The sequence below is a fragment of the Myiozetetes cayanensis genome, unplaced genomic scaffold (genome assembly GCF_022539395.1).
Source record: "Myiozetetes cayanensis isolate MyiCay16 unplaced genomic scaffold, myiCay2020 scf3, whole genome shotgun sequence".
NCBI classification, from domain to species: domain Eukaryota; kingdom Metazoa; phylum Chordata; class Aves; order Passeriformes; family Tyrannidae; genus Myiozetetes; species Myiozetetes cayanensis.
In genome coordinates, this window is record NW_026087521.1 from 48372116 (window position 1) to 48391240 (window position 19125).

The following is a 19125-nucleotide window of genomic DNA, read 5'->3' on the forward strand; positions in this document are numbered from 1 at the left end:
CAGGTGTTCCTGTTACACCTGTTCCTGTTGTCTGTAGTTGACACCACTGTTGATGTTGACAACATCTCAATCCCTGCCATTCCAGGAGTGGGTGAGCCATAGTTTTGAGGTCCTTTCTGTCTCCTAGAGATCTAGAACAAAACTGTTCCAGAAAAAGTTTATCGTTACCAATGCTTTTAGTTGCTCCAAGGATGAACAGCAGGTTTCAGTCTTCTGGGTTGACCCTCTGGAGTTAATTTACAAAATTACTGTATATCTGCAGTGTAAGTATGGTTTACTCAAAGCTCACCAGTTTCCAAAACCAGGAGCAGTCTAGTTAATCCAACTTTGACTTCTCGGGCTAAATACCATTTACTCTGGGGCCAGCCACATTTGTTTTTCATACCATTCTGACCTGGCTTGAACTGGCACATATGGATCTGTAGTAAGAAGCTGCAAATAACCTGGCAGCGAGACCTCTCTGGAATTTTTTGTTTTCAGTGAGTAGTCTTTCAGTCACTGTCAGCACAACCTACTGTATAGACATCTGTGAAATTTGTGCTGCAATCTCTGAGCAGAGACCTGTGTGTCACTGAGGTCAGTGGCCTTATGTGCACTTACAAGGTGCAGCCCAGGTTATCAAGACTTCCTGAAAAGCCCAGACTTTGAACACCTGTACACCTGTTTAGAGCAGACCTGTATGAAACAATGCAGTGTGTCACAGAGATACACCAGACCGACACGCAGGAATGCAGTATTTTTTGGCTGGGTGCACTGCCTCTAGAAGGAACAGATTTTTGGAGTGTGTATGTGCACTAGATTATTTTGACATGAGCCTTTTGTAGAAAGCCCCTAGTTCAAAATGGAAAAGGCTAACTTAGATGTGTGATCTTGTTGGATATTTTTGGATATTTTTATTTCCTTCTATTCAGTGTAGGTGGGTTGTCCTGGCTGTTCCATTTTGTTTGGGGCATTTGACTTTTAGTGGAATTGACAGCTTTTCTTAAATCCTAAAATTGACACTGAATGCCATTTATAAGTGGTATAGGAAGGGGAAGTTAAGGTCATTTTGTGGGGTAAGAAATGAGAAAGAAATGAGATACGTGTGCTTCAGAATACATTCTAGATTATGTAAAATGAGTGTGTTGCACTAACTAGACACTACAGTACATCTGTAACTGTAACATCTGTTGAGTCTGTCTTTAGTAAGAAAACCAGAAGTAAGGTATATTATCTTATTCAGGAAGAATAATCACAAAAGCCCTTAAATTTCCGCTCTATAAAGCCTTCCCATCATCTTAGTGGCAGAGGAAGGTTACAGTGTGCATATATTTGCTTATTATTTATGCCTTGCATGTATCACTTCAGGCATCTTTGGCACAAGTTAGTTCCTGTCTCAGATCAGCTTTAAGCAAAGGGAAATGAGGCAGATATCTGGGATAGCAAAGTCCCACCTTGGAATAGGAGAGAGAGAGAAACAGGCTGAGACTCTGCAATCACTGGAGCAGTGGCCATGGCTCCATGCCCAGCCTGGTGGCACAGGGCAGCTCCCTGAGACGTGATCCTCCACTCGTAGCTCAGGGCAGCCAGTCTGCATGATCTTGCCTGTCCCTATAAACAGATGGCGCTGGGTTTACGCCACTGTGTATGACTGGACTCTGTACCTGCCCTCACCAAACTCCCTGTGGCTGTCTAGGGTTCAGGGGACAAGTCGTCCATGTGATGTTCCAGGCATCTGTAGAGGAGACAGCTAAAGCTATAAGCTACTTTCTTCTACTGCCACCTGAAGGGATCGATACTAAGTTATCTTTCTCAACCAGCCCAAGTACAAGCTGTTGGCTCTGCTGGGATCAGGAACAGAGCAGGTGCTCTATGGTTGGCTACTGCAGGGGCTGGAGCATTCCCTCTTGCGGAGCTGAGCCTGCAGAGAAGCGGGTGTCTTAGAGAGGCAGCCCAGTTCCTCCAGAGACCAGCATGGTACTGGCCCAGAAGGGCAAAATCACTTTCCTCTCATTTTCAGGAGTCGATACCCATTTTTACCAGCACTTCAAAGAATCCATGCCCAGTGCTCTATCCCATCTGTCCCTCATGAAGCAGGACAGCAGATTGTGGCACACTGGAAGGCAGCAGTGCTGCTTGGACCAGGCAGGAGGAGGAAGTGAAAAATGAGTTACAGAGGGAGGCCCCCTCAGAGAACATAGACTACAAGTGAAGAGGGGCTGTAGTGGGATTAGAGGCTGGCAAATGCTAAAGGAGTTCAAACTCTGAAGTTAAGTCAGTGCTGCATTTTAGGTACTCATGTTCTTTAGGTACTTCATGTTTGTGTATCGCATTAGCAATCAGGAAATACTAGAATTAGATCAGCCATGAATTCCATATGTATACACATACATATGTGTGTGTGCATATGCATGTATATTGATTATATATATATATATATATATGCACACATCTGTCTGAGGGAAATAAACTCAAAGCACCTTTCCTCCTACAACTGCTATACTGAAAAATGGAGACACCCTGTTTTATCTCTCACACTTCTTGCTTGGATCCATGTAAAATGCAGACTGCTCTCTCATTCCTTTGGTATCACTTTCCACTGCAGCCTTTTCTCCTGTGAAAGTGAGGAATTTACGCTTTATTTTCTCTCTCCATCTCTTTTCTCAGGAAAGAAGAGCCCAGACCTTGGGGAATATGATCCCCTCACTCAGGCTGACAGTGATGAAAGTGAAGATGACCTTGTACTCAACATCCAGAAGAATGGGGGGGTCAAGAATGGGAAGAGCCCCCCTGAAGAGATACAGGACCCTGATTCTGATGTGGAGGTTGGGATGACAAAGCAGCACACGTCAGAGAGCGCGCCTGAGGGTTATCCTGCTGAGACGGCTGGGAGTTTGGAGCAGAAGGCTGCTCCCTCCCTCATGCCATACCTGCGCACAGCAATCTTTTTGCTCACTGTGGTGATCTCGATGATTCTTGTGTTGGTGTGTGCGTTTCTAATTCCCTGTCCCCCTAGAGACTTGCATAACACCTGGAACCGCAACCTAGGTCAGGGAGCAGGTGAGAAAGCCCTAGGAATGGCATCTGGCGTGGGGGAGGTGGCGGCTCCCAGGCTGAGCATCAGTGGGAGAGACCTATCTGGCAGAGCCAGGTCAGAGCAGAGACCCTTCCTCACCGCTACAGATGCTCTGAAATAATAGACAGGTGGGCATGTCCTGCTCGCTCTTCAAGCTGAAGCCTGTGAAATCTGGCATCAATAGAAAACAGTGCTACAAAATTTTGTTTCTGCCAACACCAAAAATTATTTTGACTCTTCTCCCATCCTGCCTTTTTGTCTGGATGGTGTGCTCTGTTCCAGATGGGAATGGCCCAGCCCACTTTAAAATACAGTGCCTCCCTTTCTACAACCTGGATTTTACCAGCACCTCCACACTGAAGTGTGTGAGTGTGTTTGGGTGGACAGGGATAGAAGTCTTTGTGTCTTCTAACTAGCTTAACTAACCTTATTTCATTGTCTTTTTGTCCTGCTTGAATCCATAAATCAACATTTGAGATCTTTTGTTATCCTATACAGGCCACTGATAACATTTCTAAAGTATCTGCCATTCTGAGTTCTTCAGTAGAGTAACAGTGGTTTGTGAAACAATTTCTGCCAAGTCTAGATATGCCTCTCCCTTCTTGCTTTCTGCCCTGGCTTCCATAAGCCTTTCATAAGATACATAGCTCCTACATCACCTCAAAAATCGAAGTGGGAAACATAAGTCTTTTCTGTTAGCTTTTTTCCTCTTTCTGACCCAGATGCTAGATTTCTGCCTTGCCGTGCAGTGAAACATCTTACCATGGTGTGAGCTGCCTGACATTGATGGTTCCCTAACAGACTTTGTGAGGCTTTGCTGTCCATGAATGTCTTCTCTGGACCAACCCTCCTCTCCGAGTGTGGAAAATGAGCCAGGTGGCCTTTTTTGACAACAGTGCTATTCTCTGTAATTGTTGCAGGTGGCATATTATCTCCACTGGAACTGTGTGATGTGAACGGTGATGGGCTTCCTGACATCCTCATTGTCTTCACTGCCTTGATGAATGCCAGTGTCATGGGTAAGCACCACATCTCCTTTCCGTTCCTATTTTTTGTGTGTCAGTACGGACCTTTGTATGTTTGTCTTACGCTGGAAGAGTTCCTGCTGCTGCAAATCCACTGCACTGCTCTTTTCAGAGTTCCTTAAAATTGCTAGTGTACTGTCCCTGTTGTTGATCATGCTTATAATTTTCATTGCAAACCTGTGCTCTCATACCTTTTGGGTCAACATCACCTGTTTGCCTTTATTTCATCTTGGGGCAGCTTCATCTCTTTGTCCTGCATTTGTGCACACTTGACTTGGGAACAGAGATAGAATGATCAGAAAGCACTGCTGCACAAATAGCAAATGGAAATAAGGTGTGTTTTTCCCCCTTGTTATCTCTCAGACTCCTTCACAAAAGAGCTCAGTCAAAGTACTTCCATTTTACAGGCACAGAAGTGGAAGCACAGAGAAGGGAAGCAGCTTGACGAGGATCGCAAATGAGATTCAGTGGTAGGGTCTTGACTTTTTCCTGATCAGTGGTCCAGTGTCCTGGTCATTACCAAGGGTAGTTGGCAAAAGGAAACAGTGGTGGCCAAGCTAACTGTTGGAGTGGCCTGGTTCTTCTGAACTAAACAGTGGCTTGCCAGCAGGGAGCATTACAGATTTTTTTAGAGCAGCTGTAAGTCAGTGCTGCAGGAAACACATTCACTTTTCAGCCTTTTTTTTTTATGTCAGTCCATACACTTGCCAGGCTCCAAATCATTGTCAATTCACAGATAATAGACTGATGATGGGGAAGCTACTGTTCCTGGCTGTTCAGCAGGTATCACTCTGCTTCCTCCTCCTGGCTGCTTTGCTTTCTCTGTTTATCCTCACACCCCTCAGGTAACATAGCAGCAGCCTGCTGGTACTGGCCACTGTTACACAGGGGCTGCCAAGTCCAGTGACATCCTCTTGCACTGGGCTTCTGAAGTCCTGGAGGTTCCCAGCTGTCTGATACACTGTGTCTGCCCATCCTGGCAGCACCTGATATTAGGTGAATCTGTTCAGCCTCGGAGACATATTCAGGGAGCAAGCATACATTGCACAGCCTGAAGAAAAATTCTTAGGGGAGCAAAATGCCCTGGCTCTTCAAAGAGTAGGGTCATAAAAATATCATTAGAAGATAGGAAAAATGCCTTTCTCCATGGCCCAAGCAAGGCCCTTGGTATTTCAGAGCAAGTCCTATAGGAGGAAACCTATGAACAGAAAGAAAACTCTAAAGTAATTTAAAAAATAAATGAGAGTGAGATACTGTTGGCAGCATTCAGTTCATATAGGTTGTTTTTGCATTCAGTATTTTTGCCATTGCATTGTATTTATCTTTCATCACAGATATATGTACAGTTCTCAGCATGCTCTCAGTGTAGCTAGTCATATCTCATTGCCTCCTGGGCTATAGCTATGCTGGAAGACAAAAACCAAATGCTAAAACAGGTATAAGCACATCACAGTCCTAAACCCACATAGCTGGACATCAGCCCACCTCTGGCTTGTGCTCAGAGCATTCACACAGTGTCAAGTAGAGATAAGCTTGGGATAGGTACCAGATGGAGTAAGCTATGACTTGTTAGCTGTTTCTCCAGCTTGTACACAGAACAGCTGTGAGCTGCATTCAGGAGTTAGTTATTCTTGGTCCCTATCAACATTACAAACATAACTTGATCTGGAGCAACCCGTTAGCGTAAGCCACATGATTTTCAGTTTGAGAAGAGAAGAAGTTTGCTTTAGAGAGTAGACTCAGAGTTGTATGTAGCCAGTGGCACAGATATGCCCTTTGTGTAGTCAGGTCACACGTTGCATGTGTTGCTAGTAAGACAGAGGTTGACTGGGACTGTTGTTATTTTGAAATGTATGGAAGTTCATCTTAAATTGTGATATGACTGTACTAGATGGAGATTACAGTAACCACACTTAATGTCTCAGGGAAGGCTGAGCTAAAAGTTGCTCACATTTGGAATCAGAGCCAACAGTGAATTGAGTCAACACAGAGTACTTTATTTTACAATCATTTTGTGCTAACTGGTGAATTAGAAAAAGAACCCTGAGTTACACCAATTATATTTGCATTCAGTCTTTTCACAATAATAAAACTCATTTGGAAAACAAAGGAAAAAGGTCTCAGACTGCCAATCACCTTCTGTTGCTTCAGAATTACAAACAAGCCAGGACTTTCATATGAGGTGATATCTGCCTTGGGAGTCACTTAAGGTTTCCCGTTGGTGCTAGCTGTTTTGTTGAGGGAGAGGGGATCAGAAGAATCAGACTGGTTTGACAGCAGCAAATTTCACATGAGGAAGTCAGCACAGCTGAGCACATTGTCCTCAGGAACTTGGTTCTCTGTGTGCCCAGCTGACGATATTTCTTGCTGTGAGCTCCAGTCCAACCTGCATGATTGTCTGCAGTGCTAACTGGCATCCCAGCTTGTCTGGAGGTTACTGATAGTTTCTGCAGGCAGAGAGGCTCAGCTAGGGGGTGGGATTTGACCTTTGCTTTCAGGCAGTGCGGATTTGGCTGTCTTGAGCCACTCAACTCCAGGAGCTAGAGCTGGAACTCAAGCACAAGGACCAAAGGCGGCATGGTCACAACCTCTGATACAAAGGGATTACACACTCTCTTTCCTGCCTCTTCTAGGTGTCTCTAGACCCTCTGTAACTGTGGTGGCACTTTCTGGTATGAATGGCAGCACCTTGTGGTCCATCCAACTTCCAGAGGAGACTCGAAGTGTGCAGTGCAACGGGCTATCTCTGGGGGCAGCTGCAGAGCCTGTCTGCCTTGTTACTGGAATATCAAAATTCCTCAGCCTTCTCAGCGCCCCCACAGGTACAGTTGACTACCAGCATATTAGAAATATGCTACTACTTTTTTTCTTTTTCTTTAGAGGACTAATGAACATGAATTATTCAGTTTCAGCACTTCATGGTGGCTGTTACTTAGTGGCATACAGGAAGGAATCAAAACTAAAACTAATGAGTTTTTAGTTACACATGATAAGAGAATCCAAATCATTGCAGCTCTGCAGCAACATGTTCATCCTGCCATCTCAGAATATTTCAAAGAGTTAATCTTATCCTGTACCATCCCCATGTCATAAGGAATACGTAAAGTCTGTTCCCATCAGCATTGAGCTGTTAGTACAAGCCATCACTTACCTAACAGCACTGCAAAGCTCAACGACGTTCTTGGATAAGTTATATAAGGATAAGCACAACAGCCAGGAAGTCTTACAGAGAAATTAGGAGCATAGAAGAATTGATTAGATGTGAATGAATATTGCATTTTTAATCACTGGATCACGTGCACCTTCATTTTCTGATTGCTGTTTGTTCTACCACATTAATTCAGTGGCAGAAATATTCATAGGTAGGTATAGGGATGTTTTTGGAATCTGAACCAAGAATGGAGACATATAAGAAACCTTGGGTTTAAGTGACAGATCCAGTCAATGAGCAGTGGCACCTACATTTCAATGCCTTTAGGGACCAAATTATTTGCATGGTGTTTGCATGGTGAGGACCACGAGCTGTCTCCTTTACCAGCAGTAATTAATGTTATTAATGTACAGGTTTGGCCTTTAGTTTACTTTGTCAAACAGGGTCAAACTCTAGTCCTACAGAGCAGTAGCAAACCAGTTTTAAGATTGAAAAAGCAGAAGCATTAGCAAAAGACTGATGGAAAAGTAAAAACATTGAATTTCATTTTTGCCCTTTTCTTGGGGCGTTTATTTGCAAAGTTTGCAAATCTGGTTTTCCTGAGTTTCCAGCTGGGTCCATGCTGGACTGCTGAACCATTTGACTTCATGTCTGCTAACATGCTTTCACCCTGAGGTGGAGTGAGCTTGCCATGCTGGAATGGTAATTTGCTGCTGGGAATTTAACTGAGACACAGATTTGCACTTGAATATCAGAACTGCCCATCTGTTCCCTTTCCTCGCCTACCTAGCCTTTACTGCTGGCTGAGGCAAACAATTGCTGTCCTGCAGAGCAACACTCTCATTTAGCTTTTTCTTCCAAAAGTGATCCTAAAATATTCTCTGATATTTCAGGAGTTGTTTAAGGCTCAGGTCTTTCTAGAGAGATGCTAAAAAGGATACACAGCAGGACTTGAGGCCTGACTCAAAGACAGTCTGAAGAAATGCTGGGAGAAGTATATTGCTTCCCACTGCAGCTTGCCCCAGTTTGTAGTTTTGTGCTTCCTCTTCTTGGAGAATGGGGGAAATAAGCTCTTTTGCTGCCTCCTTCAAGAAGGTTTTGTGCAACCCTCTAGGGATGCCCTCTGTTTCCACAAGTGCTGCAGGTCTCATTCCTCATGTTCTTCCCACAGGCAAGACAATCTGGACGCTGAACTCTATCCACCTTTCAAGTGGGATCCTGGCTGCACCAGCTGCTACTCTTCCAGATGTAGATGGAGATGGGATTAGGGATATTGTTGTTCTGGCTCTCAAAGAGACACAGGTACAGCATATCCCTACTCAGAGTTTGGAGAGACCTTGCTGAAAAGCACCCTTTTTTCTTCCAGTAGGTCAGAGCAGTTAGATCAAACAATAGTAGTGACACTACCTGCGTTTCTTGACAGCTGGGAATGAACAGAAGGGTCATTATTTACCCCTGACTGAGATTTGAGAATTATCTGTTTCTGTTCAATGAATGCGTGGTTTGAAGTGAATGTTTAGCAGCAGTGTAGGGATGGATCTCTGGAGAAGGGAGCATTTAGTTTACCCAAAAGAAAGAAATACTTGCATGATTAATTCAGATGCAGATTTCCATTATGCTCATCCCTCGCCACAATCCTAACATTGATGTTGTTAGAGGAGTTCAGATTTTTGAAGTCCTTTCCATATTTGATGCATTTATATCAAGAGGAAAAACTGAATGTAAGATGTCCAGGAAGCCAGACTGAGCAAAGAAAAAGAGAACACTAGCTAGATCTTGTTGAGGGGGAAAAAAATTCAGTGGAGCTTCATGCTGTGGCACTGGGGGAAGATTCAGTGCACAGGTGCATGAAAGCATTGATAAAAACCTCTACATCTCTCTCTTTGCAGCCTGATGTGTTTTTCATCTTGGTATCGGGAAAGACTGGGACTGCTTTGGGTGGGCCTGTGAAGTACAGCACCAATGGAGAAGGGAAAGTGATTGGCCCCCAAGTCCACATCACCAACCGGGGAGCCATCTACATCCTGTTTGGTTTTGGTAAGATGCACCTTGCCTTTCCAGCACTTCACCTTACTGAGAAAACATTAGTTTTTGTCTAAAATGGTGAGCATTCCTTGGATATTTCTACCATGCCTTCTGCTGTACAAGCTGGGAGGGCATAGGAACTAGTCTCACTGCCACGCTGTGCAAAAGCACAGGAACACCAATACATGTTAGTCTGGAATACTTTTAAGTTTCCCAAAAGGCACATCATGCCAGGGAGGTTCCAGCTCTGGGCATTTCGTTGTCTTCTACCACAACTGCAGTGGTCCCAATCACCCTTTGTTCTACTAGGTTAGCTTTTACAGTCAGGACTCTTCATCTTTACTCTTCCTGACAGGTAATGTTCAAGCAGTTGCCCTGAAGGATATCTTTACCCAAGCCAGAAACCGGGACAGCTTTCCTGCAATGCTGCAGCAGGAGGAGCCAGAGTGGGAAAAGCGCAGATCTGTCAACCTGTCAGAGCTCATTGACATTTACAGGTAGAAGATGGATTTGATATCTTGCTCCTTCTGGGAGAGGAATGGGAGGGTGGGCGCTTCTTAGTGTTCCTAGAGATGGTTCTTTCTACTTCAGAACTGCCCTTCTGTTCATTGTCCGCTTGATAACTGGGGAATACTGTGGGAAACTTGTCATTTCCCCCGTCCTGTGGTTGTCCTATTAAAAGAAGAGCACAGTATGATAAAAGGGAGTCCTTAGCTTCTCCTGCTCCTTGTTGCTTTCTTCAATCCTATAAGGGTAGCTGAAGGGAAAAAAAAAGGTGTTCCCAACTAATGGAGTCTCTTTGGGAAGCTCAGCCTATGTGGGCCTGAATTCTTTACTGCCAAATTGTGGTGCAAGTCAGCCTGGATAGGAATAAAGGGTGGGAAAAAATGTGAACTCACAAACTCTATACTTGTTATAGTAAGTCACAATGTTCAGAAGGCCCCACATTTGAATTAAGCTCACTTAACTGAGGAACACCCATCACTGGGGAAAAGATGGACTTCTCCAAGAACAGTTCAAATCTTAAGCAAGATGAATTGCCATGTGGACGAGCAGCTAATGCTGAGATGTGCAGATACAAGCCTTGATCTCCTCTCTGCTTTCCATTTGTCCCAGCGGGGGTGTTGACTTCCTGCAGACAATGAAGACACCTGACACAAACTGCAGCAACCTGCTCATCACAACCAAAGAGGGCTTGGTCCTTCTGCAGGGACAGGACCTGGAGCCCCGCTGGACCCTGGAGCTGCAGAATATCAGCAGGTTACTTACTGGGAATGTTTTTCTGTCCTATTTCTTCCTGTACCATTTCCTGCCTTACAGTTGTAAGCACATGTGCTGCTTAGAAAGCAATTGACAGGAATTCTCCAAGTCTGCAGAGGAATCTAAGAATTGGAGGTGTACATTGTTTATCAACTGAGGAAGGCAGGGAGAGCAAGGAACAAGAAGACTGAAAACTTGAGTTGTGTGCTTGTGAGTGATCACAAATAAGGGGCTGATTCAGGTACCCAACACTGATGTCATGGGAATGATGTGGCATCGGAATTCAGGAGATTACTGATGGGTGATTCAGTCCATCTGCTGTCCAGGGGTGCCACATCCCAGTTCAGTAGAGGAGCAGTTACATTAGTGATGTTAAGTATTTAGAGAAGATGTCTGAGGATGGCCCAGGGATCTTAATGTTCCTTGAAAGTTGAAAATAGCACTCTGTTGGCAGTCAGCACACTATCCATATTAAATATAAACCTTGAAATAATACTACTCATTCTCTATTATCACACATGGAAATTAAGTAATTTTCCAGATCTTGTGGGTTGATAATAACCAGCAATTTCAGCTTGCTCAGGATTAAATATTTGCAAAGGGCAGTTGGGCACAATTGAAGGAAATTATGTGGGAAACAATTTGCACTGCTATCTAGAATAAAGAAAGCAGCTCTCAGCTCAGTGTTACCTGACTGTCAAGAGCATAAATAGGAAGAAGGCATTAGAACTTCATTAAGAAAAAAAATTGGTGGTCAACTGTGTTTGATGTTCAGGTAGTGTCCACATTCTTGAGGGCTGATAGGCAACATAAGCAACAAGTTTAGGAATGGCTTATGGCTAGTTGATCATGCTATGGGGAAAGGAAATGGACTAAATGTTTTTGGGGCCCAGAATCCGCAGGCTTTTGGATGTGTATGGAGTCTAGTTTAAAGGGTAAGTGTGTACTGACTAAGCAAAGCCACTTCATAGATGCTGTAGAATCAGTTATATACAAGAAATTTCTCAATGGACCCACAAATGAATTGGAAAAATTTGGTGGGTATAAATCAAGAAGGGTTGCAAACTTCTTTACTAATATGGTTGAGGTTGAAAGGCACCTCTGGAGATTGCCTAAGCCACTTACCTCATCAAGCAAGCTCAGATAGAGCAAGTTACTCAGGAATGTCAGGTTATAAATATCTCTAAGGATGGAGACTTTACAATGTCTCTGGGTAGCTAGTGTTCCAGGTTGCTGCTCTCCAGCCCTGTTGTTCCTGGTTCCGTGACCTTCCAAGGGACAGAGTACAACACATGTAGAGGAGCTGACAGAAAGACACTGAAAAATAATGCAAGTAATTCTTGTTCAAGGCCACTGTGCTAAAGCTCTGGACTGCTTGTTTTCTCAGAGTTAAGAAAGACAAAATCTTCCATACTGAATATACTGTGGACAAGCATTTATTTAAGAGGTTTGTTTGGCTTTTTTAAGAACTTAGAAAAGTTCTGCTTAAGTAACACAGGCTGGGGGACAAATTCAGCTCAGGGATGTTACCACAGAGTCAAACAGACTGAAATCCTTGTCAGACAAAGCTTACAGAGCCAGCTGTGAGCCCCTCTTTTCCTGGGTATACCTGCCTCAAGCACATTGAGCCAGGCAGACTGAGTCCAGACCTTTGGGAACAGTCTCAGAGAAAAACAACATGGCTGCTGCAGATGTGCTGCATTTCCAGATAGCTTTTGACGAGATCCATGGAAAACCATAAAGGAGAATCAGTACTCATAAAACAAGGGTGAAGTTCAGAGACCATGAAATTGAGTAAGCAGTTGCAAATTGTGTTGTAAATGGATGTTTCAGATGAGAGAGGATTAATAGCAGATTTCTGTGGGGATTACTGTTGGGCAGGAATAATTACTAGCCTTCTGGTTCATTTGAGAAAGTGCCCAGGGGATTTTTCACTTGATTGGTAGCATCTGATATACATATGTCTGTCTGCATTCAGTTTGTGGGATCTGCCACTGACTGTAACCCATAAGGGACATGAGAAGAGGCACCTTAGGAGATGTTTTGAGTTTGTACCCGTAGGATAGAATTACTTACTACTTCCTTCTGCTACTGGGGAGCTTTCAAGCTATAGGATTGTCTCATGATACTGCCTTGAAAGCATTAATTCTGGTTGCCAAAGGTAAAGCAAATTACATTGTTTGATGTCTTAAGTAAAAACAGTCAAGCCACTGTTGTACTGTGGTGTTGATGTTCAGGAACCATTCTCTCAAGCACACTTTAAAGGGGGAGCTGGAAAAAAATTGAGAAAAGGTCTGGAAAAAAATGCTTTAGCATGGAAGGATTGAAGTCAGTGAGTTTATATGATCAAAGAGAAGCCTGAGAGATGATTTTATAAGCATGTGTAAGAAATAGGAGCCATAGCAAGAAAAAGTGCCTTGAAGCAAAAGCTGTTCATGTTCAAGAAAATGAAAATGCAAGCATGTTTCTTTGGGTGAAATTAATCATTAGAACTGACTGTCATGAGAAGTGATGAATTCATCTCATCTTTGTATTTCTGTAGCAAGCCTCACGGCTGGTAGATCTAGGCAAAGTTGGCCTACTGGTACTTGGTTAATCGGGTGAAATACAGTAATCCATCATAAACAAGAGGAGAGAGGACGTACTTTGATCCTGACTTGCCATAAAATCTCTGATTCAGTGAATTTTGAGGAATTGTTTGTACTTATTTAGAACCTTGTGTCTAGCTGTGGTGAACTGAAGACAGAGGCAAGACTCAGAAAGCCAAAGGCAAGAAAGATGGCTAAAAACCACTTATAATGAGAAATATTAATGTTATGTCACCCAGAAGGGAAAGGATGAGAGGGCACTTCATTTAACCTGCTCAAGGTCATAAAAAGGCTTGTAAAATTGCCAGCAATAAGAAAACAAAGAATCATAGGCTGACATTATTGGTGAGTATATTAAGATCCATTTCACACAGCTAGGGCAGCCTGGGAAATCCACTTTCAGCAGGAGGTTGAATGTGGCAATGCATTTTGGAAGGGCTGGGTAATTTTTTTATAACCATAGCAAAACTGTACAGGTTCTCATGCTAAGGAAAGGATAATAGAGAGTCATGTCACAGGGTGATAAACAGATTCTACCCAGCCCATCAAGGGATGCCCCCCACACAGACAACTCTGAAGAATGGCTGACAAGCACCATGGTCTGCTTGACCATTTTTCACTTTTCTGATCTACCAACAAATGGTTCCTGACAGTCAGAACAGCTCTGAGTGAATAAAAGATCTTATTTAGCATGGCAAATTCTGCCATTTTAAGAGGCAGAACGGAGGATGAAAGCAACTGTTCTGCCTCTATCTGATATGCCCTTTTTCCTACCATGGGGCTTAGTGTTTCTTTTTCCAAATTTACAGCCAGCCTGTACCAGGTTACTTCGGTTCTGACCAAACTCTGGACTTCATGCTGCAAGCACAGACTGGAGATGGGAACAAAAAGGTAAAACAGGTGAAGGCAAGGAGGCCAGTGGTAGCATAGGAGTGGGGGAGGTTGGGTAGAAAGAGACAAGCATTCTTTGCTCCTAGCTCTTCCCATTTCTGTGGCTGACGGTCATCACTGTGTGGCCAGAGGCATGAAAGGGAACAGCATAGGCAAGGGAACTGCAAGGGCACGCTCTATATACCCACACCTGGACACCCCATTAATGCTCAGTCTCTTCCCTGCCTTGAGGTGGTGGTGGTAGATGGCAAATCCGGCCTCCCTCTTTGGAACCAGGAACTCCCGTGGCAGAAGCAACAACTTGATGCACTCTCAGTCATGACTTTGGACAAGAAGTCTGTTTTTCTCTTCTGGGCTGATGAAACACAGCCTGTGTTACAAAGTTTGGTGAGCAAGCATCCTTTCTTCACTTTGAGGTTTCTCTGTGAAGTGCATGCAGTCTCTGTCTTTTTTTCATGTTATCACTGAATTTTAAAGCTAACATATAAGAAGGCTGTCAGGGACATCTCTTCCTTTGACATGAGCCTAAACACAGGAGTTTTTGTGTGCAAATTCTTCATCATAAAGCTTTATCAACAGAAATTTCACATCCACAAAACTAAAAATTTCTGTATGAACTTCATTCTTTTGTGCAACACTCAGGTGTTGTAATTGCATATTTGTTCCCAGACCCAGAGCACTTCTCTGCCCGCAGGCACAGAATTCAGCATGGAGACTCAAACTTCCAGACTGTAGCTCTACCCATCAAGCTGGATATGACAGAGGCAGATTTCAGTCTTACCAAACCGAAGTTTCACCTCTGTTAAACCATAGAGTTTTTGATTCTCTGATCCATGAAAGACAGTGCAGTGTCAGAAAACTTTATTTTTTTGGCAATGCTGGAGTCCTCTTTGCTAGCCAGTTGTTATGTTTTTGTCTGTCTGTCGATCCAACAGCAACCTGGTCCCAGACCTGAGCGCCCAGGGCTGCACCACCTCTATCTCCTCCATCCTGTTTTTCCTACAGTCCTTTTGGACCTCACCAATGCAACAGACAAAGTCATTGCTTCAGCAGGTAAGTACAAATGGAGGAGAAACTACCTAGGCTGAAAGAACTATGGAGAGAGAAGTAGCTGTGAGAAACAGTAGGGTGTAGTTTTGCCTCTAAAGGTAGCACCCGAGATCCATCAGACAGAGGCCAACAGTGGGAAATAAGATTCATCTTCCACCTGAACAAACGTCCTGTCCGACCCCTACTTTGGAAATATAAAAGGCACACAAAGTTTCTTGCACATGTTTAAGCAAGGAAAGGTCCAAGTTTGATTTCATGCATATTTTACACCAGAGAAGTTGCCTTGCTTTCCATGGAGCTATTTATGGTTTAAGGCAGTGCATGAAGAATCACTATGAAACTTTGTCGTCTCAGATACACTTCTGCTTTTGTTGGCCATCTCTTTGGGATATTGGCCGTGCTGCTTCTTCGTCTTTCTTTTTATAAGGGGGAATTCAGAATATTTAAACTTGTGTTTTTAGGGAAAAGTAGATACAAATTTAGCATCTATACAGGACTGTACAGTCCCTGTTGGGTTGCCTTGCTCTTTCTAAAGCAGTTCGACCACTAACCAGCCTCTTGTGCAGGGCAATGTGGGATAAAAGAGGAGTTCATCCAACACTGGGACCAGTAGTCCAGGAAGCATGGAAAAACTGCCTCATAGTGATAATGTGTAATTTGGTTTGTATCAGAAACACAGTTCAGTCAAGAACAAATAGAATACAATTTTTAGAGGGATTTTTTAGAAACTGGGATTTCTGAGGTCTGTACAGATCATTCTACAGTGACTGCAGTGAACTGACTTGCCCGCGCTTTACAGATTTCCCCTTCTATAGCGGTAAACAATAGCTTCTAACAGGTGTGGGAAGGAATGCTCTGAGAGTGAATCACATTCTTGAAATATGTGCATCTCCTATGTCAGGCTCAAAACCACAACCTGGAACCAATCCCTTCCATTTCTGATCTAAATTTCAGTTTCTTTCCATGGAAAAAAATTTAACTTAAAATTATTTTCCCTTTTTAACTATGGTACGTGGAATTATAAAGTCAGACTGAATATACCCTCAGTCCAGTGGACATTTTGACTGAGTAAAGACTGTAAGATTTCTTTTGGAATAAATGTAATAATTTACTCCTCACCACTATTTTCTCTTCCTTTTCTGATGGACCAGTTGGAATTAACGATCTCCAGAAGGATGCATTTCACATCACTGTGACAACAACTGCAACCTCTGAAAAACAACCAGGATTTCTCTCGGTCAGCAAGCTGGGCCTGAAGTGGGCCATGATGAGTCAAGGTCGAATGGTGTGGTTAAAAGACACCACCACTCCGAAAATCAGCCGTGGGGAAGTGAGGCGGTTTCTTGCCCGGATGAAATTTGTTGACTTTCCTCAGAAGGTGAGATTGTGCAAAGAGACTGGTGGGATGCAAAGAGATGATAATAGGTTTTGGCTTTAATGTTTGTTTGCCTTTCCTTCTCCAGCTCTAGCCTGGTGATTCCTCAGATTTTGGTTGGACCTGTGGCCTGTATGGGGAATACAGGAAGCTGCTCTGTGGATCTTCCAGAAAATTGCTGTGTAGAGGGAACAGGGGCTAAAAGCACTTCCCCTTTCTTCAGCTATCTGGGGAATGCTGGCAGAGGCAGGTTTGTCCTAGGCAGACCTGTACCAGAGGAACCTTGTTCAGTGACTCCCCCTCCATATGCTGTTCTTGCATGCTTCCTTCCAGGTAACACAGAAATGTGAATTTAGAATTTATATACATATATATATAAAACCAGGCTTTATATATATATGTGTTAATTTATACAATATATGTATATTTTTTGTATGTTTAATTTATGAATGAATTTTAGAACACACCTTTTTATGTCCAAACAGTATTCCCAGGCAGTCAAACAATCTCTAGGCCTAGAGCGGGCCACGATGGATCAAGGCAAATGGTGTGGATAAAGCACACTACCTGCTTTAATATTTGTATTTTTAGATTGAAGCCTCTGTCTGGCTCCCGCAGGGTTAGTCCTGTCTAGAGCCTCTCCCATGTTCTCAGCCCTCTTCTTCATGCTGTCCCCAAACTCATGAACAAACTAGCTCTCTGGCTGAATTACCTGATCTAGAGAAAGATGGTCTCCATAGCATTTGCCAGCCCTTGAACTTGTGTATTTCTTTCCCAATTCCAAGTTCAGGACAGGTGCATGTGGGTGACGTAGAAGTGCAAGATTCACATCTTATTTCTCTATATCCCTAAGCTTTGTATGAACCCCACTGTAATATCACACTGCAGTCCAATGAGCTGAGTTTTCCTTTGCAAATATATCACAGCCCTTTTGGGATAGATTCCCAGCAGATCCTAACTGTCACTGTAAAGGTCACTCAATCTGGTCACAGAAAAGCTGATTCTTATGCCACTGCTTCAGGGTTTAGAGGCTCAGACAGAGACAGAACTGGAAAGCTTTTCTGTGCATTTTAACCCTATTCTGGGCTCAATATTGCCATTCCCTTGCCAGCGCAGCCCTGTGTGCAGTTCCAGGAGGAACAGGCTACCTCTGGGAGACATTTGCTCACAGTGCGTTTAGTGTTTCAAACTGTGCCCCAGAGTGTGTCATCAGTCTCCTGTGTTGCAGTTACAGAGCATCTGCACGAACTTTCTTGTGAGAGAAATGACTGTATAAAAAGGAAACACTTTGGTGCCCCAACAGTTCCCCACAGTTCAGGGTAACAATGTAGGGACTGTTTTCCCAGTATGCCTTTCCAGGTCTGACCTTTGACATTAGGCAGAGCCAGGCTGCAATGAGGATTGCAAAGACTCTTCTGTCCTCCTGCTGGCATGTGTCCTTCTAGCCTCCCTGCACTTCCCAGTGAGTGGTGAGGTTATGGCAGACTGACCCTCCTTCCAGATGGGTGCATTTACCACTGGTTTGCTCTCCTGGGCTCTTGACACCTCTCCTTGCTGTATCACCCTCTCTCTTTATCATCCCTGCATCTCTTCATATAAAGCTTCCAGGATAGCCCTTCCAGATTAGCTGCAAGCCCCAAGGCTGGTCCTTGGGCCCTGCTCTCTTAATGTCAGAGCCTGTGAACAGTTTGTATATGTTTAATGGTATTTTTGTGTAAATAGCTTTGTATATATTTAGCACAACTGTAGCAACTGCTCTAGGCCTGGCGTTTTCCTTCAGACAGGGTTTAGTGTTTATAATACATAGTCAGTCAATACAGCTGCATAATAGGACTGAAAGTGTGAGGACCAGTAACATAAGAGGGATTAAACAGGAGTGCCTCCTCCCTCCTGACCAGCCACCACCTTGCTGGGAAAGGTGAAGCGGCTGTTACCTAAGTAGTTATTCTTCTGAGGTTCTTCCTGAGAGAACTGTTATTCCAGTGCAGTGGCATTAGCTCCTCCTTAATGTGAATTCACCCTGCCCACACCCCACACCCTCCCCCACTGTGAATAAAGAGTCTGTCTGTATATTGTTGGGAAAATGTATTTGAACTGTGAACTGCAGTGGAGCAAATAAATACTGTGTACAGCATCATGTGTCATGTGAACCAGTGTTTCACCTTTGAGAGATGATGAGTGTACTTTGGGTTTTGATTTGGGGGTTGCTTGCAATATTTTTATGATAGGGAAAAAGGAACAGATGAATAGAAGCAAAGAAAAAAGCAAAAGTATAGCCAAAGATTGTGAAGAAACAGTAAAAAGGACAGCAAAGTACCTCAGAATGAGAGATTTCTGGGGAAAAAGCAAGGGGGGAGCATGTGGGAGTCATTACAGATAGGAAAGACGAGGAGAGAGATGTCTGAAAGCTATCCCCCATTCCTGCTGCAGCAGGACTTTTAACCTGGGGGCAGGGAGGAGTCTGGGCCTGGAAGTTAAGAATAAATAGGGTGTTCAGAGAGGATGACAACTGATCAGTATAAACACTGATGCCCTTCACCATAGCACTGAACTGGGGGCGTTGATGGAAGGTCAATGTGACACCACTCAAAGAGGTCCAGCAGTGCAATTTGCCATCTGGATAGGGCTGACTGTCTATTCCCAAGTGCAGTACTGGGATTAGGACATCTGCCTCAACTCTGTCTGAAAGGACTTGAGGCAGCTGG

The 19125-nt window shown here is 43.7% G+C and overlaps 1 protein-coding gene across 2 annotated transcripts in view; it reads left to right on the forward strand.

The window, feature by feature from the left end:
• The window catches only part of FAM234B (family with sequence similarity 234 member B), a 406169-nt gene that overhangs the window by 3387 nt on the left and 383657 nt on the right, over positions 1 to 19125 (forward strand). Inside the window, exons 2-13 of one of the 2 annotated variants that reach the window (XR_007630082.1) lie at positions 2647 to 3039; positions 3976 to 4074; positions 6714 to 6902; positions 8403 to 8533; positions 9121 to 9268; positions 9612 to 9753; positions 10373 to 10516; positions 13914 to 13995; positions 14227 to 14382; positions 14931 to 15048; positions 16197 to 16423; positions 16509 to 16710. Coding sequence is in view for 1 of the 2 variants with exons in the window: in XM_050325292.1 (XP_050181249.1) it covers positions 2647 to 3039; positions 3976 to 4074; positions 6714 to 6902; positions 8403 to 8533; positions 9121 to 9268; positions 9612 to 9753; positions 10373 to 10516; positions 13914 to 13995; positions 14227 to 14382; positions 14931 to 15048; positions 16197 to 16423; positions 16509 to 16514 (1835 nt within the window). In the remaining variant the exon portion in view is untranslated. Of the gene's footprint in view, positions 1 to 2646; positions 3040 to 3975; positions 4075 to 6713; positions 6903 to 8402; positions 8534 to 9120; positions 9269 to 9611; positions 9754 to 10372; positions 10517 to 13913; positions 13996 to 14226; positions 14383 to 14930; positions 15049 to 16196; positions 16424 to 16508; positions 18555 to 19125 lie in introns of those variants that run through there. The other variant, XM_050325292.1, reaches the window with a different exon arrangement.